Source organism: Hippocampus bargibanti, linkage group LG11, assembly GCF_051943395.1.
Source record: "Hippocampus bargibanti isolate YZ-2025 linkage group LG11, ASM5194339v1, whole genome shotgun sequence".
Lineage (NCBI taxonomy): Eukaryota > Metazoa > Chordata > Actinopteri > Syngnathiformes > Syngnathidae > Hippocampus > Hippocampus bargibanti.
The window spans coordinates 19,002,501-19,030,333 of record NC_142744.1 but is presented as its reverse complement, the minus strand read 5'-3'; the positions used below and the strand labels follow the sequence as shown (position 1 = coordinate 19,030,333).

Sequence of the window (27,833 nt, the reverse complement as noted above, 5' to 3'; positions counted from 1 at the left end):
GACCTAAAGGTCAAAATTTAGTTGTCATCTGAATGGTTGCCCTGTATGTCAATCAAGTGACGGGACGTTTGATAGGCTGACAAATGTTTTTTTTTACTGTCACGCCGCGATCGACCAGTAGATCGTGATCGACGTAATGAGTACCCCTGTCTTCGATTGTACTACCTTCTTTTCTCAAACGTATGCTAAACTGGAGTTGTGAACTTCAAATGTGAATGCTATTACAAGCGTCTGGAATGAAATGGAAAAAATGAAATGGACAATATTGTGACTTTTGGGACATACTGCCTTGAAAAATAAGCAGCAGGAAATAGTGACGTGCGGTGAGGTTCATGGCTGGTGAGGCACTGACGTCATCACAGTCAGATTTACAAACATATGAACTCAGAGTAGCTTAATCACCACTTGATTGGCAACAGTTAACATGTTTTCTTTAAAATGTCATGTCAGCATTCTTTATATACTGTATACAAACTGTAGCATAAAAAAAAGAATTGAAAAACATTATTATCGTGTTACCTTTACTTATAAATTAAGTCAAAGTCTCTCTGTCTCAATGGAGATCACTGCCAGTGAAGAAAGTCGTCCTTGATCAGTCCTGTTCCGACTGTATGTTTTCAGTCTTTTGTGCTGAGAATGAGCGCTCCACTGATGCTGTAGTAGCTGGAACAGTGAGCACGAACTGTGGCAACTTTGTCGCTTAAGGAATGGTTTCAATGAGATCCTTCTTGGCCAAAAAGCTGAGAAGCCGTCCAGGAGATTTACATTAATAATAATAATAATAATAATAATAATAATAATAATAATAATACATTTTATTTCAAGCGCCTTTCAAAACACCCAAGGACACTTTACAATAAAAACAATAAAACAAAGCACATAACAATAAAACCATAAGTAAAATGATACATAATAAAATAGCAGATAGAACTATACATTGAAAGCAATTTTAAACAAGTGGGTTTTGAGGTGAGCCTTGAAAATAGGGAGGGAGTCAATATTGCGGATGTTGGGTGGAAGAGAATTCCAGAGTTTGGGAGCAGAGCGGCTGAAAGCTCTGCATCCCATCGTGGTGAGACGGGCAGAGGGCACATAGAGGTGAAGGGATGATGAGGATCTGAGGGACCGAGAGGGAACAGAGATTTGAAGCAGGTCAGAAAGATAGGGAGGGGCAATGTTATGGATGGCTTTGAATGTAAACAGAAGTATTTTGAATTCGATACGATGTTTAACAGGTAGCCAGTGGAGTTGCTGGAGGACAGGGGTAATGTGGTGAAAGGAGGGGGTTCTAGTGATTATCCGGGCTGAAGAATTTTGGACGAGTTGGAGTTTATGGAGAAATTTCTGATTGATACCGAAGAGAAGTGCGTTGCAATAATCATTCATCCCTCATCGTTTGTGAGCTATACAGTCCGGTGTTGGTCTTCCTTTAATTATTATCTCCTGCTTTGATTGAAAGTCCAGTTTAGAAAATTCTTTCAATTTAGACATATAATCCTCCATTCTGAAAATAAGGCCAAGCAACACGAAAAAATGACTGGATGGTTGCACTTTACTTGCTGTTTACTGTAGCTTGCTGTCACTAATTCTATTATTTTGCAGCTGAGGAGTCGCAAGAAGAATCTGTAATCACCAGCGCCCGCTGTCATGAGGCAGGAGAACTGTGTGCCTGACCTATGCACACAGTTTTGATAAAAATAAAATAAAATAAACACTGTAGTACAGTGTTTATAATGTACAGTGACTGTACATTATATACTACAGCTAAACTGTAAAAATTTAGTTCATATACTAAAAGCGTTTGAACACTTTAATAGTGATATGCAGAGGGACAGCAATGCGGTCTCACTGCAGAGCAAGCCAGCACAGTTAGTATAGTGATTGCACAATCCACGGTGAGGCTCAGCCGGCTTGTGCCTCACCGCTCGTCTCTACTTAGTATCTGAACGGTGAATGTGACAATTCAGCGATTTTGAAAAAAAAAATCCAAAAACGGTGAAGTTAAATGGAAAAGAATGTTAAAGTACAAATCACTAAATAAATATAACCGTTTAATTTATTTTGTCATTTGATATTTCCATGATGACAGGTGAGGCACAGCCTCACCTGCCTCCCCTGACTGCACGTCACTGGCGGGAAATGTAGTGAAGGACACATACACATAGACACATACATGATAGAACCGGGCAAAAGATCATGCCAAACTAAAACAGAGCTCATTGTGAAGAATGTACTTCGAGTGAATAATTAAATTAGTACTGATAAAAACTTGCAATGTGTCTCTTCTTAAAGGAGTCGGAGGCTCTTCATTTGTGTGTGTATTGTCACACTCTTTATTGTTTAATTCCATTTTCAAGGTGCTATTCATTTTCTTCCATCCAAAACCAAATATGACACGTTTTTTTGGCCGTTTCTTGTGCAATGTAGATAATACGTAACATTTGGTGATAGGGTTTTATAAAGGCACCTCAGTCATGTGTGTCACGGCTGTGTTGACGAAACAAAAACAGCTGAATGACGAGCACGCTCAATCATGTAATACTCACTAACATGCATTGTGTGCATAGTTTAGATCGCCCGGTAATTCAGGAAGTGTAAAAAAAAAAACATGCCGTTCCAGTTTTTGTGAGAACCCGCCCAGCCACGATCAAGGTCCTCCTGCTTACAAGTGGAAGAAATGTTTGGCTGCAGGACAGAAGTAGACAACAGAATCTCTGCTACCTGCACATTTCTTTGTTTTGGAAGTTTGCCAGTCCATAGCACCACATTCATTTTCTTCCTGGATCGGACCCAAAGTGAGACAAGAAGAAAAGTGGATTAACTTTAATCCAATCAGGCTTTCACATGACGCGGGGACCCTGCTGATTACACCTGCATCAAGGACAAAACGGTCCTTGCCTCTTCTATGTGGAATCCAACATGGGTGCCCGGAGTTCAGGAGTAACCTGCTGCTGAATCTGAGGGACAAAAAGCCAATGAGTAACTCCGTTTTATGGCTATGTTGATGATAACTAGATTAGATGTAGATTATGCCTCTTTGCTTTGGGAGTCGAAGGCGAAATCGACACCAATGGAATGAAAAGGACCCATTGCTTGATAACGCGCCGTACAGCATTCCCAATCCCTACTTCCTGGACACAGGTAAATCAAAACAACAGTTCAATGTCAACATCCGGGTCTTCGTGGGCCATTTAAATCTACCAAAATACAAACTATGTCCGTTCACCCAATCTTGCCTGCATATATCCGCGGAATCTGCACCGAAACTCAAGACGGCTTCTTGAACCCTCTTGGAATGAACCCTCTTGGAATGTTTTTAATTGTCGTCATTCAGTCTGCTGATAACACACCAGCGATCACACAGAGGCCCTTACTATAGTGAAACATCCGCGTTTGGAGCATTCCATTCCTTAGAACCTCGCCAATCAAATCCTCGCGTTGAAACATCAACAAAAAAGAAAAAAATAGACTTTTATGATGAATGATGTTATCTTGGTCACGTGGTTTAACCGGTTTTCCTACTCTGACATTTAATTGTGAATAACTCCCAGAAAATCCTTGTCAGCTTGGTACAGTGTTACTCTGATGTAATTTGCATGTAAGGGATTTCCCTTAAACTTTTTTTTTTAACTCGAAAAGGATTTGATATGGAAGGACACATTTTAAGTGCTGCCATCAACCTTTATCGGTGGTCCTTGGTTTACAACATAGTACTTTCCTAGTCACCTTGTGGAACGTTGTTTATAATTTGCATGTGCTTATTTGTGCCTTTAAAAAATTCTGGTGCACAATGGGTCACTTTCTTGTATTTTCTTTGGATGCACAATTGACCTCCCCCATTCCAAAACGTGCATGTTAGCTTCACCGAAGACCCATAATTTATTGTTGTAAATGTGTGAATGGGATTTTGATTTTATTTATTTAATGGCAGCACAGTGGTTGATTGGCTAGCATGTCGGCCCCACAGTGCAGAGGTGTAGGATTTGATTCTGGCTTCCTATGTGGTCTTTGCATGCCGGCGTGGGCTTTCTGTGGGTTCCCCCACTTCCTCCCACGTTCCAAAAACATGCTTCGCAAATTAATGAAACACTCAAATTGACCGTCAGCATGAGTGTGAGCATGGATTGTTGGTAGTCTCTTTGTGCCCTGAGATTGGCTGGAAACACGTTCAGGGTTTCCCCTGCCTATTGACCGAATACAGCTGGTATAGGCTCCGATACCCAGCTGCCACCCAGCGGATCGGAAAATGAATGGTTGGATGGATGGATGGATGGATGGATGGATGGATGGATGGATGGATGGATGGATGAATATTTGTTTCGTTTCAATGTCCCCTTTGGTTGACTATTGTTGTACCCAACGTGCGATAGGTTCTCCCATCATCTTAATGAGGGGAAACACTAGAAAATCTGCTGCGCAGACACTAATAATTTCAATTCGGTCAATCTGAGTTCATCGTGACAATTTCTCTAAAACCAGGCCAACACACTCTTGCTCATTAGTACCTTGTTTTTTGCTCGATTTTTTCATTAAAGACAAATTGGTTCTGCTGTGACATGAACATACTATTTGTCCAGAATCGATTCCTACACAGAGGATGGGAGGAATAAGTGACAGGTGATACATTTTGCACAACTGTTGTAGTATTGTAGATAGCCTTCTGCTACATATACTGCTCCTATTGCCATAATAAGTGTTGGATAATTTCTTACCCACATTTTATGTAAAATGCTGACTATTACAGACAATGTAAATGTGACTTTATTGGCTTTTTTTTGCTGCCTCTTTTACTGTTGCCATTTTGTCATCATTTGGAGTAATAGTGGGATTTTAGTCAGCTTGCTCCAGTGATGCCTTTTGATTGCCCTTTTCTGGTCACAAGGGGGCAGTGGTCCAGCTCCAACCACACTGCTGTATTCATACAACTATTGACTCTTTTTGTGCAAAACTCAACATTACACTGTGCCCCTTCTAACTTTTACTTTAAACATATTGTTGATTTTAATCATTTCTGATATGGAAATGAGCAGTTTTGTGGAGAAAACACACTGTTTCCCCCCCAAAAATAGCTTATTTGCTTCCCACGCAGTGTGTGGGCTATGTTGTGGCACCAACTACATGTGAATAAGGAGTCTGCAGTAGGTTTTTTTCTCTGACTGAACTGCAAAAATATGAAAGAATGGGAACATATGTGTTATTTTCTTATTTGTGTCCCTTCATATCTTTTTAAAAATGGCAACGTTTTGCCCCACTTTGTGTTTCTGCATATGGTCTGAACCGTCTCTTTGCTTAGTGTTCGTGTGTGTGCATGTTCGTGTTCGTGAGTGTGGTGTGTGTGTGTGTGTGTGTGTGTGTCTGTGCGTGTGCATGTGCATGTGCGTGTGCGTGTTCGTGCGTGTGTATATGTGCCTGTTGAATCGGATCCCAATTCCATGTTTCTCAATTCATGTTCCTGAGAGCTTGTGGGGAAACAGCAGCTCAGAGGAAAGAGCCACGGGGTCTGGTGGGTTCCACTCCTTGTTTTCCATGTGTTCCAGAGGGTTGCATGGCTCCGCTTGAAAGTTCAGAGACTCACACTCCCTCAGCACAAAGATTAAAGGGGCTTGTCTGCAGCACTTGCAAAAAGAGCTGTTCACAGTTCGCAACTTGCCCAAGAGGAGGGATGAGTTGTTTTTTGCACCTTTTGCAGTTGTAACTTTGGCAACTGTGTGTAGGTTGTGTGTTTTTTTTCCTCTCAAGTGTGCTAGTTTGTACTCTGACCAAGCAGAACAAGTCTCTTTCGGACACGGCGGCCGTCCAAGTGCTTGTACAAGGATGCAGTTGGAAGCGAGACTCGTTCCGACTTGTTTGAAGTTTCCTCTCATGTCAAAGGTGAAGGATTATGTCTGTAACTGGAATTTGGTCCTCCAATTGAGGAATGCCAAAACTTCCTGGCAGCATGTGAGTTGTTTGGTCTGTAGTATGTGAATCAGTTTGGATACAGTGCCATGCTATTCCTTAGCAGTGGGACAACGGATGCTACTGCCAGCAATCAGCAGCAGGGGAAAACCATTCATCACATCTCTGTAACATTAAAGGACGCACAGGTAGATGACCTCGTACCAGACCTAGGAATGGGCTGGGTGACACCCTACGCCCTGGTGGACGGTTTCAAGCCAGGAGACCAAATCATGGAGAACAGCCCCATCATCGGCAGGTGGTCATACCTGAGAGCAGCAAGTCTACGACAAGAAGTGGTGGTAGAGGAGAATGAGGAGGAGGAGGAGGTGGAGGTAGAGAGAAGAATGAGGAGTGACGGGCTTATGAGACATCCCTCCGAGATCTCAGGTAACTCCTCAGAGATCATCGACGCAGACGCCCGGACTTCGCACAAGTACAGTGTCAGTGTCCACACCAGAATACTGTCATTTAGTGGACATGGCGCCGTCACAGGCCACACGCTGCCTCGGGCCGTACCCCGAAGATCCCGTCAGGATGAGGCCTCACTCGTCAGGAGGAGTATGAGCATGTATGGCGAACCGGCGGAGCAGCAAAGTGAGTCCGAACCGGTTCGACTCCGTAGGCCAAGGAGCGTGTGCATGCTTTCGGGCCCAGGCCCGGTCCTCGTGGAGCAGGGCAAGCAAAACTCCCTGAAAAGGACAGGCGTAGTGGAGGGTAGTCAGTTGTACAGGACCAGGAAAGCTGAGCTGAGGGTCGTGGATGGTCTCAACCCGGCTGTGGTTCACCAAGCAGCGTTTCCTGCAGAGGTAATCACCAGGGAGCGCCACAGAAGCGTGAAAACCAGGCCTCTTAGTATGACCGTACTGGAGCTCAGGAAAAAGGCCTCTGATGACGACATAAGCAGACAGGCGATTCACACAGGACACGATGGAGGAAACTTCCTGAAAGGAGCCATCCGTTGGAGGTTATTTGGTAAAAGCTCTCCTGATAAGAACAAGGACAGCGATCATGACAAATGCGTGAAATCGTCTTTTGTTAAATCGGATGTTCCGAAAAGCACGCTGAGCTCATTGCGACGGAGCTTAAGTATGCGCATCCGGAAGACTCGGCCTCGGGACAAGGTGATTCCAGGGTGTGAGGAGGCTTCAAAGGGACTCTCTCAAGCCAAAACTGCTGACAGCATGCCTTCTCAGCCTTTCTCGTACCTCACGGGGAGAACGTTGCCATCTTCCGGTGGGCCGGTTGTGGACGGGGGCATGCAGTACATCCAGTACCGCAGCAAGGGCAAGGTCAAGGTGATGGAGGTACCTGTGTGCCCGACCAAATTGACCAAACCAGCTCAGGGGGAGCCCAGCTTTTGGCAGCTCATAGCCAACCGCTTCAGGAGGAAAGAGCAGCTGGTCAAATGCGAATCGAAAGACGGAGGCCAGCATGTGATGACTCTGAATAATAAGTCACTGCCTGTCGCCATAGAGACCCTGGCAGACACAGAGTCTCGTAAAGGTCAAGGTAAGACCTACAAGACTTGAGTTCTTCACTCACCGTGCCATATTCACATTGCCCCCACCTTCATATCCCCCAGTTGCTGAAAAGAAAGTCTCGGGAACACACACAAAATCGGACAGGCAAATGAAAAACACATGGGGAATTTGGGGTTTGGGTGGCATTCAAAAACATGTGGAGTGCTCTCGGAATTTCTATTTTTGGGTAAATGTCTGTCCCTTCACTACAACTTTGCTTCACAGTCAGTTTCTATATGTTTGATCCATGTGGTAGCGAAATACATTGTCTTCCTCTCTCACGGTTGTTTGAGGCCAATGGAACTATTTTATTTTTTGATGCCCCAGACAAAGAAAAGTCTCAAAGTTGGCCTTTCAAAGGCGCAAGTCTAAACTAGTCACATTAAAAGTGTCGGTAGCTGTATTAGGGATGCTCTTGGCAGGCTAACACAGCTAAATTGAGATGACTAGGGCACAGGTGGAGAAGGGTTATTAAGCCGCAGTGTTTAAAGGTTAACTCTTAACAGTGTTCTGTTCAGCACTTGGGATGTGCGGCAATCTCTTTTTGTTTTGTCTCACTCCAGGGTTTCCAAACCATTTCTTATTTGCATACATGCTTACCTAAAACATATGTATTATTATTATTATTATTATTGTTGTTGTTGTTGTTGTTGTTGTTGTGTGTGTGTGTTATTGTTGTTGTTATTGGTATTTTACATTGAATTTGGTATGAACCCACACGCCATTCTCCAGGGCTTCTTTTAGACGTTGAATAAAAAACAACTTGTTGAGATTGAAAGTGAAAATATCCCAACTCATTGCCTTTGGCTGGAAATTGTACAATACTCTCCTGATTACAGGCTCTTCATGAACCAAAATTTGGGAGTGAGGAGTGAAATCATCAATTCTACTGTTGATACACTGCTTGCTTAAAACGGTATAAAATTATCATATAGACCTTTATTTGCCTCTATGATAATTTTTAACTCACATTGTGAGCTAACTTTTTGCTATCTGGTGTTTCATACAAAACTGACTTTTTTCAAGTTAACCTCAGAAAAGTCACAGTTATGCGGATTAAACCAATTCATCATTAACCTTTATTCACCACAGTAAAAATAAACCTTATTCTCCAATACATGTACTACATACTTAAACTGAAATACTCTATATGCACCAGCATCAGGCCTGCTTTTTCGGTTTGCAAAATAATTCTAATGAAGTGAAGTTGAATTTGGGTGGCAGTTAACACTTAGCTGCCCATATGTGAAAACTAATGTCTACAAAGTGTACCCTTATTTGCCCTGATGTAAATGGAACTAGTCCATCAGACGGTGTTTTTCTCTCCTGAGTGAAACACTTTACACAGTACCGCTGCTGAGGAAATTAATTGGTACCGGAAGAAATTTCTTAACTAGAAAATGTGTTCGTAAAGAGGTGTTTTCCATGTAAATTCCCTAATACATTTCAAGCCACCACAAAATTCAGACTTAAATGTTTTTGAAAGAATAATAATCCATCAAAATATGTAACAACTACCGGAACATGTTAAAACTATCAGAACACCTAATGGCGAATGACGAAGACGCTGCATAAAAATACATCTATCTATTGACATGCAGACACATATGGGAGAGGTCCCTTTTCGCCAATGTTATGTCAGGAAGATGCTCAGGAATAGCCACTTTCCCAATAGCCACTTGCCCACTTGCCCAATATGTTCCGTTCAGAAAACTGAGCTACAAGTAGCAGCCTATGCTGTATTTTTACCTTTTCTATCTTGAAATGTATTTTGTAGCGAGAGGCAATATTTTCCTGTTGAGACATTTCGTAACTTGAAAATTTTGTATGAGGAATTGTTAGTAGAGGTACCACTGTAATTGAAACAGGCGGAAGAGGACTGTATTTCTGGAGATCGTAATGTCATAAATCATAGTAATCATAGTAATCTACAAATATTGTACTGAAGAAGAGGTGACATGTCTTCAATAAACAATAAAAATCCTGTGGCTTTGATCCAACCTTTGCAGATTTGGAAAGCGGTTCTGATAATACAGGGGTCTCAAACTCACGGCCCGCGGGCCAAATGCGGACCTTGAAAGAATATTTTGCGGCCCACCTTGATATGAAAGATTAATGTTAGTGCGGCCCGCATGATTGATATGAATGAAACTTGTGTGTGTGGAGCTGAACAAGTAGGCAAGATAAGCAATGTCTAGGACAGTTAATGTTCAATATTTTCTTTATGTTAAGAAAGTTAAAGGTTAAAGAACTGTAAATACAGGCATTTGCAACTTTATTAAAATAATTCGTTTTCCTGTGTTTTTTTTTCAGTCGTCTGTAACTGCCTTATGATCATTAAATTATTTTATTTATTTATTTATTACTTATTTTTTTATTCATTTTTCCATTTATTCGTTTAGTTCATTTTTTGTGGGTTAAAAATAAAGATTTCGAGAACATGGGAATGTTTTATCTTTGATTTTCTTGTGGAAAAACTGATGCGGCCCAGCCTCACCCAGACTCTGCCTCCAGCAGCCCTCGGGTAAATTAAGTTTGAGACCCCTGTGATAATGGAGAAGCAATCTGTCAAATGCATACATTTTTGCTTAATTTTGTTATTAAATACACCCAGGTACACTTCTTGTGTTCGGTGTAGAAGCCTTTTTGTCCTCAGCTCAATATTAACTTTATCTACGGTCTATGGAAAGGAGGCTGCTGATGAAAAGTTTTCTATTAAATCTCCATCATAGCCTCAGTAAGTGTGCTCGCTTGCATGTTTTGTATCCACTGTCAATGGGTAGGACAACCTATGAACTGGCTAAGGTGATACTTCATGCTGTCGAATAGCGTCCTAAGGTCGGCCACCGTTCTTCCTCCGGTGCTTTTGTGTTGTCACTGGTTACCTTGGAGACATTTCAGTGAGTACGGACAGGTCCTGCTGTATTTGTCCATTGTAATCACCAAGTGCGAAGCAGTCAGGCGTCAGGAATGTAGGTGTGCCTGGTTAGTGCTCGCTGCCCTGGGTGGGACTCACTGCCTGTCGTTACCTGCCTAAAGTGCTTGCCTCCTAATTAGATCCACAAGGCTAAAACACCACCTCCTCCTCCCAACACCCCAAATCCATGACAACCAAGTACACCTGAGTAGACGTATTTCCTAGTGACGATCCTGTACACCTCAGCAAGGTTTGGAAGGTGGGGGGAGGTGCAGGGGGGGGTTATAGTGAGGGATCAACAAAGCAGCTTCTCTGTTGTGTGGACATTTGTTTGAGTGGCAGAGATGGGTGATTCTAGTATTGGGAAGAATTGAGGTGTTAAAATAGCAGGAATGAGCCTCCAAAATACAACCTATCACATGTATGAATCTTAGTTTGACTTGCTGGAGCACATTAGACAAGGAGAGCACTGATCGATATGACGGCATCGGAATGTGTCTCGATGACTTTCATTTCCGAGGGATTGGTTAATCGCCCATTCCCTGAAAATAGGGTCTGAAAAAGTCACCATTTTGCTCTTCTGTTGTGAAATGAGGACAGATCTTTGCAATTGAAATAATCTGTATGTTTATGGTTTCCCATGGTATTTTTCAGTGTTTTACAATGCAATAAAATTGGAAGATTGAAGGCTTATGCTATGGGTTGTGGGGGCGGGGGGTGTTACCTGCAGTTCATAAGAATCAGTAATTGGTCAGAAAATAGTGATGATTGCAACACTACACAAAACATACACTGCAGTGCAGTTTAATACCTCGCAGCGATTGGTACAAGTCATTTTGTGCTTCACTTCAGTCTGGTGCGGACTGAACGAAACAGGGTTCTTGGTTGTCAACAGAGTGCAATTGACTGGTATGCTCGCTAATGATAATGATGAGCATTATTTGTAGATGTTTTGATTGTGTTGAGTAATTAAACTTCTGAGCGCAGCTGTATGTGTGATTCACGGCTGCTTACCTGCGACATGCTTGTTGTTGACACCCTGTTAAGTGTTTTGGATCTACAGTATACTGTGTCGTCTGTAGGCAGTTAGAAACCCTGGCACAAAAAGTCACATTCATATGCCCCCACACTTATTGTGATTCATTTGATTATTTTTTGGAAATGCAAATATTTTCCTTGTAAATGTTGCATTAGCATATGTCAGCGATAGACTGAGTAACCTTAGAACTGTGGTGCTTCTCTGTGCATCTTTACTCTCTGTCAACAGCCAGTTTCTTTCCTTTTTTTATGGTTTTCCATCACGTTTTCCAGCAGTTTATTCAGTAGTCGTTTTCGTCAGGTGGAAATCGGACTTAAATCAGACACTAATCCCTTTGAACCTCACAAATTGATTTAATCAACTGGGGCGTTGTAGCCCCAGACTCCTCCATCTGCACATTTAAGTAGGAACCCCCAGTTGAACCATCACGTGAAGTCTGGCTCAGTGGAAGTTATCACTGTTTGAGACGTTTGCAGAGTGTGAAGCGAGGGTGCATCGTCACAACAGCATTGAAATAGAGGAGAGGTACCGTGATGTTTGCTTCAGCCTCAGCTGATTGTGTTTATCACTGAGCTCTACAGATAATGGTTTGCTGTGTGGGCACTGAACAGAACACAGATAACGGTTTAGACCAGGGGTGGGCAAACTTTTTGACTCACGGGCCGCATTGGGTTCTAAAATTTGACAGAGGGGCAGGGCCAGAAGCATTTGGAGGGAGTGTTTGGGCCGGGAATACTAAACCTAAAGCATTAAAGGACAACTGACGCCTCCGGACAAGTTAGGTCCATAATTTATAAAATCACTTCAAATGACTTTGACTGAGCGTATTTTACAAAGATTCCACATCATATAGCTATAGTTGACGTTCTAAGACTTGCGCTGAATATTCTGAAGTCTTGTTTTCGAGTTGATGACGATCCCCATGTGACGTCACGTTTGGAACGCCCCTGACCGCGAAAGCGACACACAATGCATTTTGGGTACTTTGTTTGGTCTGAAAACTTAATGTTGATGGCGAAATTAGAAGGAAAACACATAAATAACGCCATGGTGAATCGTTGTGTGTTGCACCAAGACAACTATTTGATATTCGCTGACACAAATTCCCAGCTGACAAATCAGCCCATTTCCAACGGAGCTTGCGCGCCATCTTCTGCATTTTCTGGGTGCTACATTGCTGTCATTGACGGCTCGAATTGATATGGGAGGACTCCTTGAATTAATTGCAACCATGTATGCTTTCCTCTTCAGAACTATTTGAATCATATTCATAACTGGATGAGTAACAAGAAAACATCTTCTCCGAATCTGAAGCCATTGTTTTGATTCTCGAGCAAGGCAAGCGTCTTGGCGTGACGTCACGAACAAGGGGGTGGGACCTTCTGAAACTGGCCATTTCCGGATTCATTTTGAAGTCATTTTTATTGGTGTTTTTCATTTAACTAAAAATATCAGCCTGCCTGTTTTGGGTATTTTAGATGCTATAAAACGTTTTTCTGATGTCTGATGTCTGTTGTCCTTTAAATGTAGTGTGTACAAACCTCATAGCACAGTAAGAACCAAATTTATTAACTGTCTTTCAAATGTGAAAAATATCCCTGATCAGTTAATAAAGTTGTCTCAAGGAATATGGCGTTTACATACTATTTCACAGATACTTGGAGGAGGAAATGGAAATAGATTAAAATAACATATGCACTGTGACTCATCAAGATTGCGTCTGTTTTAATAAGTTTTCATTGAAGGGGCAAAGTTAAAGACATCAACATTTATTGAAAAATGGAATCACTTTCAACATTCAAAACATATTATTCCACAACAAAATATTCAAGCTCAATAATACCTACTTGTGTTAAATTCCGCCAAATCATGGATGGTTTGTACCATAGAAATATCTATTTCTATGGTTTGTCCTGACCGCGCGCTCAACAAACTCCTCACTGACGCCCTCGCCTTCACGCGGAAACAATACACGTGTACCCTCGCCGAGCACACAGACATAGGCTACCTGCAGTGAAATTTGCATACTCTGCACGGCAGCCAATCAGAAGCCTGCTTCTTTCTTCCGGACTTTCGCAAGCGTTATAAAGTCGTGCAATTGCATGTCATTTTCCAAAATAGATGCACAGAACCTCAGCCCAGAAGAAAGATTCAAAAAAAGCTAACAACATATGTGACGCTACAAAACGTAAATTTACATTAAACCGTGACTGTAAATGTACACTTATGAAAGGGGCTTAGTGGCTCATAGGAAGCAATGCAAACGTTGCATTGTGCACCACAATGACAATCGATTACTGCAGCAAAATCTTAGAGCCATGCACATGTACCGTAAATTAAGCAAGGTAGCATTTGTAGTAGGTACATTCTTGATTTTAAAAACGACTTTGTATTTTGTGACAAAATATTTTTTTAATGTGATTAGTTGTCTCATTGTGCTTCAAGTTGTGAAAAATGGGGCAGGCAACTTTTCAGTTATCTTCCCTGTTGTCCGCTAACTTTTTGTCATGAGTTTCAGACACTGTTACTATAATTTGGGCAGGTTCGGCGGGCCGGATTAAAAAGCCTAACGGGCCGTATGTGGCCCGCGGGCCGTAGTTTGCCCATGCCTGGTTTAGATGCTTGGCTCTTTAAATTGCTTGTGAGGAAGGCGGACTGAGACAGTGCTGATGTTTTCTTATAACCTTGAAAAATGGACATAAAGGCGTGGGTTTTGTGGGTGAAGGTGATAATTTAATCTATTTACAGGCATTGTTTTTTCAGGTAAATTCTAGGTTAGCGTAACCAATACGCTGCCCATCGGCACCGAGGCAGCCATCAATTCCCTCATAAGTAGCCTATTGGCATGTTCTCAAACTAGCTCACCAGTGATAGGACATTGTAATTCCAGAGGAATGTTGAAAAAGTGATTGTTTTAAAAACGTGTAGCAAATGTACACGTTTTTTTTCCTTCACTTTCCTACTTTGTTAAACCCAACCATCGATCCATTCATTCATTATGTTTTCTGCTTTCGAGATCTGAGTTGTGGGAAGCTGCAACAAATTCCATCAGACTTGGGGGAAGAAAAAAAAAACAGACTACACTACCCTTCGCTATATCATATTTGATAAACTTGATGAGAAATCTGTAACATCCATACATTTTTATATCAGTGATCAAAGTCACTGAGAGCCATTCCAGGTGACATCATACATACCAATGGAATTAGCATCAGTTCTCGACTTCCCCACACTGAGGAAGGAGAGCAGCGGCAGTCTCGATTTTGCTGAACTGGTCCGTTTTCTCAGTGTCCTCCAATAAATTACTCTCCTTGCCTGATCAAAACCATTTGCAATACAATGGTGTGTAATTTCCTTTGCTCTATTGACAATTTCCACCAAGTCCCTATAGTTAAGTGGCCAAGAACAAGTCATTCGGACTCACTTTATTTTTTGGATGGTCCAACAGTCAACATCATTTGATGCCTGACCAAAGGAAGCAGAAGCACCCTCTATAATTTGAAGTGGGAAAGCTGGTTGGAAAAATTGTTAGAGGGAAAATATAGATTTCAAGGTCCCCACGCTAAAATAAACCACCACACATCCATTTATTTAATTATTTATTTTTGCTGGCTTTGCATTTTTTATTCCTAGTGTAATCCGCCAGGAAACTTACTGGTCGCTTTCAACGCAAGTCGGCAGGCAAACAAGCTGAAACTTCCCTCTCTTTGCTCTCTGTTAGACAAAAAGCACTGGTGTCCTGTCAAGGCATAACAAACGCAGGGGGATCAGCAATAACCCCCCCCCCCACGCCCTTGTAGGCATTATGGGGCATAGTCTTTTGGGGATGGTCATTCTTGATGAGTGAGGTAACTGGTGCACATGGATTCAATTACGCCTTGTTTTTTCGTGCCTGGTCGTTCTGTGAGCTGCAAGAACAGCACGCATCTTTTTCCAGTGATAAGATGATACGACAAAGAAGTAGTCGTCCACAGAACTATGTAACAGGAAATGCTTTGAATCGAGCTGGTGGCTACATCGGGGAGGTGTTTACATGCATTCATTGACGTGTAGTTTGAAACCCAACCAGTCGGGTCTGTTGTTTTTGTGCATGTTGTGGCATGTTCAAACCATAAAAGGGGATGTTAAAGTGCTTTGTGAAACTACACCACTTACACGGGAAAAGTAGACACTATATGTGCATGGGTAAAAGGTCACTGGAATACTACACACTCGCCTACATAAGTCTTGATTCATAAACATCTTTGCGGATGGCCTATCCCCACTTAATTACAGGGGATGTGATACTTGAGTGTACATACATAAAGACATATTTGTAAAAATATTTACTTCTGTGGTGTGTTTACTTCAATCTCTAAACTGAGATATGAATATACAGTATTTTCTTTTTTTTTTTTTTTTTCAGAATAGTAACATTTTATAATCCATCAATCCATCCATTATCCGATCTACTTTATCCTCATGAGGGTCATGTGGAGTGGTGACAACAAGCAGGGCACATCCTGAACTAGTTTGCCAACTAATCGCAGGTCACACGACATACAACAAACAACCATCTGCACTCACACTTACACCTATAGAGACAAGTTAGAGTGTGCCAATGCATGTTCAGAGGCACCAATGAATGTTTTAGAATGTGAGAAGAAGCCGGAATACCCACAGAAAACCAGTGCAAGCATGGAGAAAACTCCACAGAGGGAGGCCCGAGTCGGAATCAAACCCTTCACCTCAGCATTGTGAAGCGAGCACGCTAAAATTTGTATGAGAATAATTAATCTAATCAGAATATGTATGTATGTATGTATGTATGTATGTATGTATGTATGTATGTATGTATGTATGTATGTATGTATGTATGTATGTATGTATGTATGTATGTATGCATCCATGCATGCATCATGTATGTGTGCATCTATGCATGCATGTATGTATGTATGTATGTATGTATGTATATATGTATGTATGTATGTATGTATGTATGTATGTATGTATGTATCCATGCATGCATCATGTATGTATGCATCCATGCATGCATGTATGTATGTATGTATGTATGTATGTATGTATGTATGTATGCATGCATGCATGCATGCATGCATGCATGCATGTATGTATGTATCTATCTATCTATCTATCTATCTATCTATCTATCTATCTATCTATCTATCTATCTATCTATCTATCTATCTATCTATCTATCTATCTATCTATGTATGTATGTATGTATGTATGTATGTATGTATGTATGTATGTATGTATGTATGTATGTATGTATGTATGTATGTATGTATGCATGCATCCATGCATGCATCATGTATGTATGCATCCATGCATGCATGTATGTATGTCTGTATGTATGTATGTATGTATGTATGTATGTATGTATGTATGTATGTATGCATCCATGCATGCATCATGTATGTATGCATCTATGCATGCATGTATGTATGTATGTATGTATGTATGTATGTATGTATGTATGCATCCATGCATGCATCATGTATGTATGCATCATGTATGTATGCATCCATGCATGCATGTATGTATGTATGTATGTATGTATGTATGTATGTATGTATGTATGTATGTATGCATGCATGTATCTATCTATCTATCTATCTATCTATCTATCTATCTATCTATCTATCTATCTATCTATCTATCTATCTATCTATCTATCTATCTATCTATCTATCTATCTATCTATCTATCTATGTATGTATGTATGTATGTATGTATGTATGTATGTATGTATGCATGCATCCATGCATGCATCATGTATGTATGCATCCATGCATGCATGTATGTATGTATGTATGTATGTATGTATGTATGTATGTATGTATGTATGTATGTATGTATGTATGTATGTATGTATGTATGTATGTATGTCAAAGTCAGCTTTATTGTCAAATATGCTAATATGCATGACATACAGCACAGATGAAATTACTGTCCTGTCGGACCCAGCATGCAAGGCACTTATAATGACTTTAACAAACATAATAAACATCCATCCATCCATTTTCCGTACCGCTTATACCTCATTAGGGTCGCGGGGGGTGCTGGAGCCTATCTCAGCTGGAGCCTATCTCAGCTGTCTTCGGGCACGAAAACGCTAATTTTCCGGGAGAGGGGAGCCGCTGCGTGTTCATGCGCCGCCATCTTGGGGAAAAAACCCAAAAATAACAAATAATATGACAACACAAAGACAGAGTTCATTCTTCAGGACTTGCTGTACCCTCTTTGTGATGACATGAAGCAGTTCGAGATGAAAGAGGAGAGGATCAAAGCATCCTTTCCAGCAGTGGATCAGGGACGTCATGGTGGAATTTGCACGTCTACTACAAGCTAAATGTTGAAAGCAAACACGAGGCTGTAGCATCCATTGATGAAAAGAGATTGTCTCACATCTCCTGTCCCACATGAATCCGCTTCGATTACAAGCCGCGACAGTTCCACATACGCATTGGCGCTCTGCGCTGACGCTCCTTTCTTCTCATCCTGGGCTCCTTAAGCCATGCATCCATCCAGCCACAGACTGTCCAACATCATCGTCTTTTCCACTGAACAAAACGGGGCTGTAAAAATGCTGGCCACGACAGGCGCAAAAAAGCACAATGGCCCCAGAGCTGTCCAGCGATGAATGTCAAATGGCACCGACATTCCACCCATTCAAAAACAGTGCTGGCCTATTCGTGCTGCCGAAAAGGCGCAAACCACGCAGCACAGTTGTGGCCAAATAAAACACAAAAACGAGACAAAAACAAGACAAAAACAACAAAAAAAGCCAGGGTCGTGAGAGCATTTGCTGACGGCTGCCTACTCGTGCACCATCTTTGACTTCATTTGGAAATTTGGAACATTTGTATACAGTATATTTATATAGTATCTCTGTGTAAGCTGTCAGTCGTACAGGAGTGGTCCATCAATGAAAAGGTTTCTTTAGCCGTCATCATTGAAGGTGTCGGACGTTTTGCTTCTTATCCAAGATGCTTCTTCAGCGAAATAAAGTCTAACTGGTAGTTTCGGCCCTATATGTATATCCCTACTGTCCATACATGGTGGTGCTGGACTCTGCTATGGTAGGTCCCTGCTCACAGATTGGGGGGAGCAGAGGACTACTCCCTGCGGCTCCACTGATTGTTCCTATTGTCCTGACTAACGACTGGCCTGATTGCCCCACTTCCTCCGGGATCACCTCATCAGTATTACTAATCCTATGTTGCCTAAGCAGGCTGTTGTACGAACGATCCAAATTGAACCTCCCCCCACCATATCGGTTTATTGAAGGATTTAGCTGTTTTTTGAAAATCGCTTCTTTTACTCCCCTTTCAAACCATCTATGTTCTTTGGCAAAGATGTTAACCTCATTGTCGTCAAATGAGTGGTTGCTAGCTTTTAGGTGCATATGTACTGCCGATTGAGGCCCACTAGTATTATCGCTGCGATGTTGATAAAGTCTTTTTTTGAGCATTCACATACCTTTCTTTGCTTTTTTTTTATAATCACGGCAAGAGTAGAGTGTACAAAACATGTGCATGTTAAGTCAAAAGCTATAATTTGAAGAGAAAAGATGGATGGATTGAAAACAATTTGGGTGAGAAAAAAAATTATATTTCATCTTTTAGTTTGTGATTGTGCATATGAGTATGTGAGTAGGTATGGTAGTGTTAGTGAAATTATTAAATTGATAATATTAAAATATTAATTATGTGATATAGTCTTAAATATTACACCCCAAATCATGTTGTTGTTTGTTTCTTATTCAGGGTCTGACATGTGAGGCCACCATAAACCACTTTGTGGTTGCCCTGTCAGAAACTGTGCTTGCCAATTGGATATTCATGAAATCACATAACTTTTGGTAATTATTTCATGCTTAATGTCCCTAAATAGTTTAAGATTTGAAGTAATTCTCATTTCTTTGGACAGTGATACCTAAGCTTACGGACTTAATTGGTTCATCTGCCAAACATTTATTTCCCATAAGAAACCATTAAAAATGAGAATTATCCATTCCTAGGTCCCCATAAAACAGAATTTTCTACTAAACTACACAAAATATAACTTATTTTATGTATAATACATGTGCTATTGGATTGTAATTCAGGAAATAAACTGTACTGTATAATAAAGTCATTTTATTTACCTTTGTAATGGTCGTTGATGTAGTTACTTCTTGATGCCTCTCTCTGAGTGAAGTTGCCGTGCTTTCTCTGCGATAATACCTTTCATCACCTTCCTTTCATCACTTTGCTGCTGTGAAATGTAAATTTCTCCACTGTGAGACTAATAAAGGCATATCCAATTCAATCCAATCCAATACGCTCATTTACAATGTCCCCTGCGAGCTGCTTTTCGTTAATCCAAATTAACAGAGGTTTTTCAACCTCTTCTATTGCCTGAGACCGTTGTTTAGACAACACAAAAACACCCTTAGCCACACGTAGCAATGGTCGATTTAGCGTACTGGTACTGGGATGCTAAGTCACACAAACGCACACCTCGTTCGTGTTTTTTGATGATCTCCTTCTTCTGCTCGACCGTAATTTTCTTTTGTGTCCTCTTCGGCTTAACACATGCCTGTGGTGGGGTCTTTTTCGGTCCCATAATAGCAAAAGTACTCCACTCGATCGCAAACCACATCTGCACTCAAAGGGGGCGTGGAAAACTAGTCCGGCAGCCACCGTGGCGCTTTTCGTGGTTTTGTGTTCATCCGCCGAAAACTAGTTCGTATGCCAAGATTATATTCTCGCAAATATAATGTTCATCAGGCGAAAAGGTCTTAAACTAAAGCCTTCGTAAACTGAGGTATCTCTGTACTTACTGGTAGTTGTTTTGAATTTTCAAAGGTAATGATTTGCAAATTTCATCATATTGTTTATCAAATTTCTACTAGCCCATAAATTACATAATGGCCAAGCTGATGCAGTTCAATTGTGTCCCTGGGCCCATGAGCCACCATCAATGTTATCCCCTGTTACCATACTGTTTGTTGATATAATCAGCATCCTGCTTTTTTTCTAAATTTGATTAATGTTTGATTTCAATTTAGAAAACTTGAATGAATCGTGAATGAAGCTGGTAGGCTCACAATTAAAACTGGTATAATTGTTTGGGTTGTTATCTGTGATGAATCGATGAGAAGGTTTCTTCAGCCGTCATCTGTACAAAAGTGAAGGTTTCGGACGTTTCGCCTCCTATCCAAGAGGCTTCGCCAGCGAACTAAAGTCTGACTGGTCGTATCGGCCCCATTTATATATCCCTAATGTCCAGACATGGTGGTGCCGGACACAGCTATGATAGGTCCCTACTCTCAGGTTGGGGGGGGGGCAGGGGACCCCTCCCTGTGGTTGTGCTATGGGCTCACCAGTTTCACCCATAGTGGCTAATCTTTACATGGAAGAGATGGAGAAACAGGCCCTCACATCCTTCCCGGGGACAAAACCAAAACCAAGACACTGGTTTAGCTATGTGGACGATACTTTTGTCATAATTAAGAAACAAGAAATTCAATCCTTCACAGATCACCTCAACTCTGTAGACTTCAACATTAAATTTACTCGTGAGGACATTCAAGAGAACCAACTAGCCTTCTTGGATTGTAAAGTAATTATAAAAGAGGACAGAGCGCTAAAAACAGAAGTCTTTAGGAAGGCTACGCACACTGACCAATACTTACTTTTTGACTCTAACCACCCTTTACAACATAAACTAGGAGTTATCAGAACCCTCCAGCATAGGGCTAAACTAATACCAACTAGGGGGGGGGTCAAAACATATCAGGAGAGCACTCACTAACTGTGGGTACCCTCAGTGGTCATTCAACAAATGTCAGAATGAAAAAATAGCGAACGAAACCAATAATTCTCAAGATTCAAAAAGGAGAGGAGTAGCAGTACCGTACATTGCAGGAGTCTCTGAAAAATTACAAAGAGTCTTGGATAGGAGGCGAAACGTCCGACACCTTCACTTTCGTACAGATGACGGCTGAAGAAACCTTCTCATCGATGGACCACTCCTGTACGACTGAGAGCTTACACAGACGTATCTGTGATGAAGAAAATGCTCAATTAAACCGTTGCGAAAAATCCCTCCCTACCAGCACAAGTCATGTTTGATTCTTGGACTTCAATTCAGTTTGTAGGTCAACGAAAATAAAACGTGAAAACTGTTCTTAATACAAGGAGAAATATTACAGATAAGTGACACATGTGGAAAATAATTTATGAATTATTTTGTCCTTCTCCTTTCAGACTCTTTTGTCAACAGCCAAGAATGGACTCTGAGCCGGTCTGTGCCAGAACTGAAAGTGGTGAGTAAAACCGCTCTCCTCCTGAAGACCCCAAAGTCAGCACCAAATTACAATTGTTAATAAAAAAAATTAATTATTATTATTATTAATATAATAATAATAATAATAGTAACATTCACTGTATAGTTTTATCACTTGTTTCTATTTAGAATTGTATCTGTGGTTTTATTGATATGCCTGTTTTGTGATTGTAAAGTGTTCTGGAGAGCTTTGAAAGCTGCGTATAAATAAAATGTATTATTATTATTATTGTTGGTATTATTATTATGATTAATAATAATAATAATAATAATAATAATAATAATAATAATAATAATTGTCGTCTAACCCTGGACCCTCATGCGCAGGTTTTTCATGTCACACAAAAATGATTTTGTTTGACATTAAATTTTTGATTCGCTGGATATATTTATGTTTATTTTTTTATAATGGATGTGTTTCCATGGACACACATGGTGGGCTGAGCGACAGTTTTGGTGTTGGATGAGTTTCGCATCCACGTTGCAATTTCCACCCTCCTTGCTGACAAAAAGCACAGGAAACATCCACAAGTCGACCAATGGAAGATACGCTTTGGGGTTGATAGGACACTTCCATTCTTTGCGCCACCTAACGTAAAAGGCTGTTCTGGTGTTAATTGGCTGCGTCCACACGGGGGTTGTTCAGTAAAAACGCAATTAAACCTCTTAGAAAAAAAGCAATCATTTACTGCGCAACTTTCAAAGATGAAGCAAAAGTTAATGCTGATAAGAGATCAGAGGAACGCCTGCAATTTCTTTTTAAGAAAGAGATGAATCACTTTCTTGTCTTTTTTTTCTCACTTCCCTTCGACTCTTAAATAACAGTTAAAAAAACCGAAGAGCAATCTCCTGGATATATTATGCCATTCCTTTTTTATCTTTTATCTTAACGATTTAAAATAAATCCCAAGTGCCTTAATATCTTGTCTGTGGCATGATTTCGCTAAATAACCCAAAGAATCAAGTAAGTATAATTCTGGCAAGGCAAGGTGACTTTCATGTGCTTCACACAACTCAACAACCAAAGACATTCACAGAACAGCAAAAACAAATGTAGCTGATTAAAATTACAAAAACAACATATTCCTACGTGGAAATGACTTCACTTTTCTTGTACTGCAAGTGAGCAAAGGCAAACCCAATTATGGTGCTGTGCCTGTGGTACAACGGCCATTCTTAAAAATAGTCTCCAAATCCAAACAACTTTAGATGTTCCACAGTACTCCAACTGGAAGCGTTTCCGAATGGCGACAGCGCTGAGGCAGCATTTCTGTGGCGTGAAGGTGTTGTGGCGGTGGTGGTAGCCTTTCAGAGTTGACTCATTATTTTCACAGCCTTCAAGTTTTGCTAGCTTGCTCACACACCCGTAACGAAAACTCTGGAGTTGTGCCGAGCAATATCAGATGCAGATTGCCTGTCATGTGCCCTTTATAATTGGAACCATACATGAATTTAGCACCCAAAAATGACCTGGGAATGATGAGGGGGAGGGAGATCAAGTATGTCGTAGCCTCATTTTGTTCCGACTAGACTCCGACTACCACCCTTGAAAGCGGTTTTTATTCTTACTTTCTCAAACCCTTCACACCGGCGGGGGGAAACACTGCAACACCTGTAACCAATCACATTGATGTAATGTGACTTTCTTGCTCGTGTTTCTCCCAAGAAGCTGTAAAACAAACACACGTGTACAAATACGCTCCTTTACTTCCCACTGTGATCCGAGCTGAGCTCAACGTTTTACTTTGATGATCTTATCCGCAGGCTGCAGCTGCTTTTAATTTTGCAGCAGCGAATATGTTGGGTGGACTTTCGTTTTATGCAATTAACGAATGTTTTTTTTGTTGCTCTAATTAACTTGCCCTGCTTTCCTGATCATTAACAGCTCAATGATTATGTGCAAAATATGAAGAGAGATTATAATTATAGGTGATTGCACTTTAGCTTAATGTACATAAGATTATATTGTAATGTGCCCTCTCAATAACAACTCCTACAATTAATGTGCGCTGAAAAAAAAACACCTCTAGTCACAACTACATATTTTTGGTCAGCACTCACGAATTCCTTGCAATGTAGCCACAAGGGGGCACAAGCCATTGTCTTATTGTGCCGGTCCCAAGCCCGGATAAATACAGAGGGTTGTGTCAGGAAGGGCATCCGACGTAAAAAAAATGCCAAAACAAATATGTGAATCAAACCTATGAATCCCATACCGGATCGGTCGAGGCCCGGGTTAACAACGGCCGCCATTGGTACTGTTGACCTTCAGGGTGCCAGTGGAAAATGGACTACTGTTGGTCGAAGAAGGAGAGGAGGGAGGTGTGCCCGGAGAAAAAGAGAGAAATGGAACGCCAAGAGTATAGAACTAAGAGTAGGAACTTTGAATGTAGGAACAATGACAGGTAAAGGTCGAGAGCTGGTTGACATGATGCAGAGAAGGAAGGTAGACATACTGTGTGTCCAGGAGACCAGGTGGAAAGGGAGCAAGGCTAGAAGCTAAGGGTCAGGGTTAAAGTTGTTCTATCATGGTGAAGACAGAAGGAGAAATGGAGTTGGGGTTATCTTAAAAGAGGAGTTTGTTAGGAATGTCTTAGAAGTAAAAGGAGTATCAGATAGAATGATGAGTCTGAAGCTAGAAATTGAAGGTGTGATGTTCAATGTTGTTTGTGGGTATTCCCCGCCAGTAGGATTTGAGCTGGCAGAGAATGAGAAATTTTGGTTGGACTATGATGAAGTCATAGAGAACATTCCGAGAAGTGAGAGGGTTGTAATTGGTGGAGACTTCAATGGACATGTTGGCGCAGGAAACAAAGATGATGAGGAGGTGATGGGCAGGTTTGGACTCCAGATGAGGAACGCTGAAGGACAGATGGTGGTTGACTTTGCTAAGAGAATGCAAATGGCTATTGTGAATACTTTCTTTCAGAAGAGACAGGAACATAGGGTGACCTATAAGAGTGGAGGCAGAAGTACACAGGTAGACTACATTTTGTGTCAACGGCGCCATCTAAAGGAAATCAGTGACTGCAAAGTAGTGGTTGGTGAGAGTGTAGCCAGACAACATAGGTTGGTGGTATGTAGGATGACGCTGGCAGTGAGGAAGATGAAGAAACCAAAGGCTGAAGTGAGGACAAAATGGTGGAAGTTGAAAAGGGAAGAGTGTTGCATGACATTTAGGAAGGAGGTGGGCAAGAGGTCCTTCCAGATGCCTGGCAAACTACAGCGAACATAATCAGAGACACAGGTCGGAAAGTACTTGGTGTATCGAGTAGAAGAAAAGTAGATAAGGAGACTTGGTGGTGGAATGGGGAGGTGCAGGAGTGTATACAGAGAAAGAGGTTAGCAAAGAAAAAGTGGGACACTGAGAGGACGGACGAGAGTAGACAGCAGTACAAGGAGATGCAGCGCACGGTTAAAGTAAAGGTGGCAAAGGCCAAACAAGAGGCCTATGATGACTTGTATGCTCGGCTGGACAGCAAGGAAGGCGAGACTGATCTTTACAGGCTGGTGAGACAGAGGGACAAAGATGGTAAGGACCTGCAGCAGGTCCGGGTGATTAACGATAGAGATGGCAATGTATTAACAGGTGCCAGTAGTGTGATGGCAAGATGGAAAGAGTACTTTGAAGAATTGATGAATGAGGAAAATGAGAAGGAACAAAGAGTAGATGACGTGACTGTTTTGGACCAAGACGTACCAAGCATTAGCAAGGATGAAGTGAGGAGGGCGCTGAAGAGGATGAAGGGGGGAAAGGCACTCGGGCCTGATGATTTACCAATCGAGGTATGGAAGTGTCTTGGAGAGGTGGCGGTGGTGTTCCTGACTGGGTTATTTAACAAGATCTTAGATGGTGAATAGATGCCTGAAGAATGGAGACGAAGTGTACTCGTACCCATTTTTAAGAACAAAGGAGATGTTCAGAGTTGTACTAATTACAGAGGAATAAAGTTGATGAGCCATACAATGAAACTCTGGGAAACAGTGGTTGAAGCTTAACTAAGAGCAGAAGTGAACATTTGTGAGCAGCAGTATGGCTTCATGCCAAAAAAGAGTACGACAGATGCAGTGTTTGCTTTAAGAATGCTGATAGAGAAGTACAGAGAAGGTCAGAAGGAATTGCATTGTGTCTTTCTAGATCTGGAGAAAGCGTATGACAGGGTGCCCAGAGAAGAGCTGTGGCATTGCATGAGGAAGTCGGGAGTGACGGAAAAGTATGTCCGAGTGGTGCAAGACATGTATCATGACTGTAAGACAGTTGTGAGGTGTGCTGTCGGTATGACTGAGGAATTCAAGGTGGAGGTGGGACTCCACCAGGGGTCAGCTCTGAGCCCCTTCTTGTTTGCTATGGTGATGGACAGACTGACAGACGATGTTAGACAAGAATCTCATTGGACCACGATGTTTGCAGATGACATTGTGATCTGTAGCGAGAACAGGGAACAGGTGGCGGAGAAACTAGAGATGTGGAGATATACCCTGGAAAGGAGAGGAATGAAGATTAGTCGCAGCAAGACGGAATATATGTGTGTGAATGAGAGGGATCCACGTGCAAGAGTGATGCTACAGTGAGAAGAGATAAAGAAGGTGGAGGATTTTAAGTACTTGGGGTCAACTGTCCAGAACAATGGAGAGTGTGGAAAAGAGGTGAAGAAGTGTGTGCAGGCAGGCTGGAGCGGCTGGAGAAAAATGTCAGGTGTGATGTGTGATGGAAGGATTTCAGCTAGAATGAAAGGAAAAGTGTGTAAAACCGTGGTCAGACCAGCCATGATGTTTGGACTGGAGACAGTGCCACTGAAGAAAAGACAGGAAGCAGAGCTGAAGATGTTGAGGTTTTCTTTGGGTTGGATGTCCAGAGGAGAGAGAGTGACTATATCGGGAGAAGGATGCTGAGCCTTGAACTGCCAGGCAGGAGACCGAGAGGAAGACCGAAGAGGAGGTTTATGGATGTGGTCAAAGAGGATATGAAGGTAGCTGGTGTGAGATAAGAGGATGCACAAAACCGGGATAGATGGAGGACATTGATTCGCTGTGGCGACCCCTGAGGGGAAAAGCCGAAAGGAAAAGAAGAAGACTCACAAATTCCTTGCGTTTTTTTAATCATTTTTTATATGGTTTTATATGCTGAAAAAGTCACTGCATCCTTATGTGCCTGGTCCAATAAAAATGGGCTTATTTGCTAAGTACAGTTTTGTTGTATTTTCTTTTATATATTTCTATATCTACTGTATGATCACATTTTCATTTTTTCTCAGTGTTCATGGCTGACAAAATTGCTTGGTTCATATTGTAGTGTACCAATATTAGTTTGGGGCATGTAATGGCCCATGTATTCAGCTCTTGCCACGTCTCTGGAAACAAATACCGTGCATCTCAGCTTCTGGCTCATGAAATTTAGAATGTTCCTGTATTTTGTTCCCAACTGAAAAAATGACACCATGCACAGTAAATGACACAATGTGTGTATCTGTATGGCATGCATGTGAACCTCATCATAATATCAATTTCCCGTCTTTCCATCAGTTCAGTTCAGCTCAATTCTTTTGATTGTTACTGCAAGACCCAGTAATGTGATTCATTTGAATTGTGACTGGCTGCCACAGGGTGAAATGTAACAAAAGAGCTGTGAAGGCTCCGTGATCATTTGTCTTCCTATTGCTTTTTGCAGGGAATTGTGGGGAATCTGTCCAGCGGCAAGTCAGCCTTAGTCCACCGCTACTTAACAGGGACGTATGTGCAGGAGGAGTCTCCTGAAGGTAAGAGCACCATGCAGCAGCTTCATGAGATGTTCAGGTGAGATGTATCGCATCTGCGTTCTTTGAACTCATTGAATGCCAAAACACAGTTGCAGGCCGTGGGTTTCATTGATAGGGCTTCAGTCGTGTTACGACTGACTCATTCCAGACTTTAAAATGTTTGGTGAGAATTACTACAAGTCCGCTAGGTACCATTAGCCAGGAAATAACTGACCGACCTTTCTTGATGATGTCCATATTTTCTTGAAAAGTCCGTCTTGAAAATCGCTTGAACAGTAATTCTCAAACCAAATCCATTTCTTCTCCTCCTTTAGCCAATGTGT

The 27,833-nt window shown here is 41.5% G+C and overlaps 1 protein-coding gene and 1 long non-coding RNA gene across 2 annotated transcripts in view; one reads left to right on the top strand and one right to left on the bottom strand.

The window, feature by feature from the left end:
* Positions 1-2,168: 2,168 nt before the first annotated feature.
* LOC148891862 (uncharacterized) lies at positions 2,169-3,421 on the bottom strand. Its single transcript, XR_016116506.1, has 3 exons — positions 3,237-3,421; positions 3,034-3,131; positions 2,169-2,957 (listed from the first exon to the last, which is right to left on the bottom strand). It is a non-coding gene; the product is annotated as an uncharacterized LOC148891862 (long non-coding RNA).
* A 2,116-nt stretch (positions 3,422-5,537) lies between these two features.
* Positions 5,538-27,833, top strand: part of agap3 (ArfGAP with GTPase domain, ankyrin repeat and PH domain 3) — a 116,179-nt gene continuing 93,883 nt past the window's right edge. The window contains exons 1-3 of the mRNA XM_089008929.1: positions 5,538-7,449; positions 21,676-21,734; positions 27,423-27,510. Of these exons, the coding sequence (XP_088865055.1) occupies positions 5,988-7,449; positions 21,676-21,734; positions 27,423-27,510 (1,609 nt within the window). The 5' untranslated portion in view covers positions 5,538-5,987. The remainder of the gene's footprint in view (positions 7,450-21,675; positions 21,735-27,422; positions 27,511-27,833) is intronic.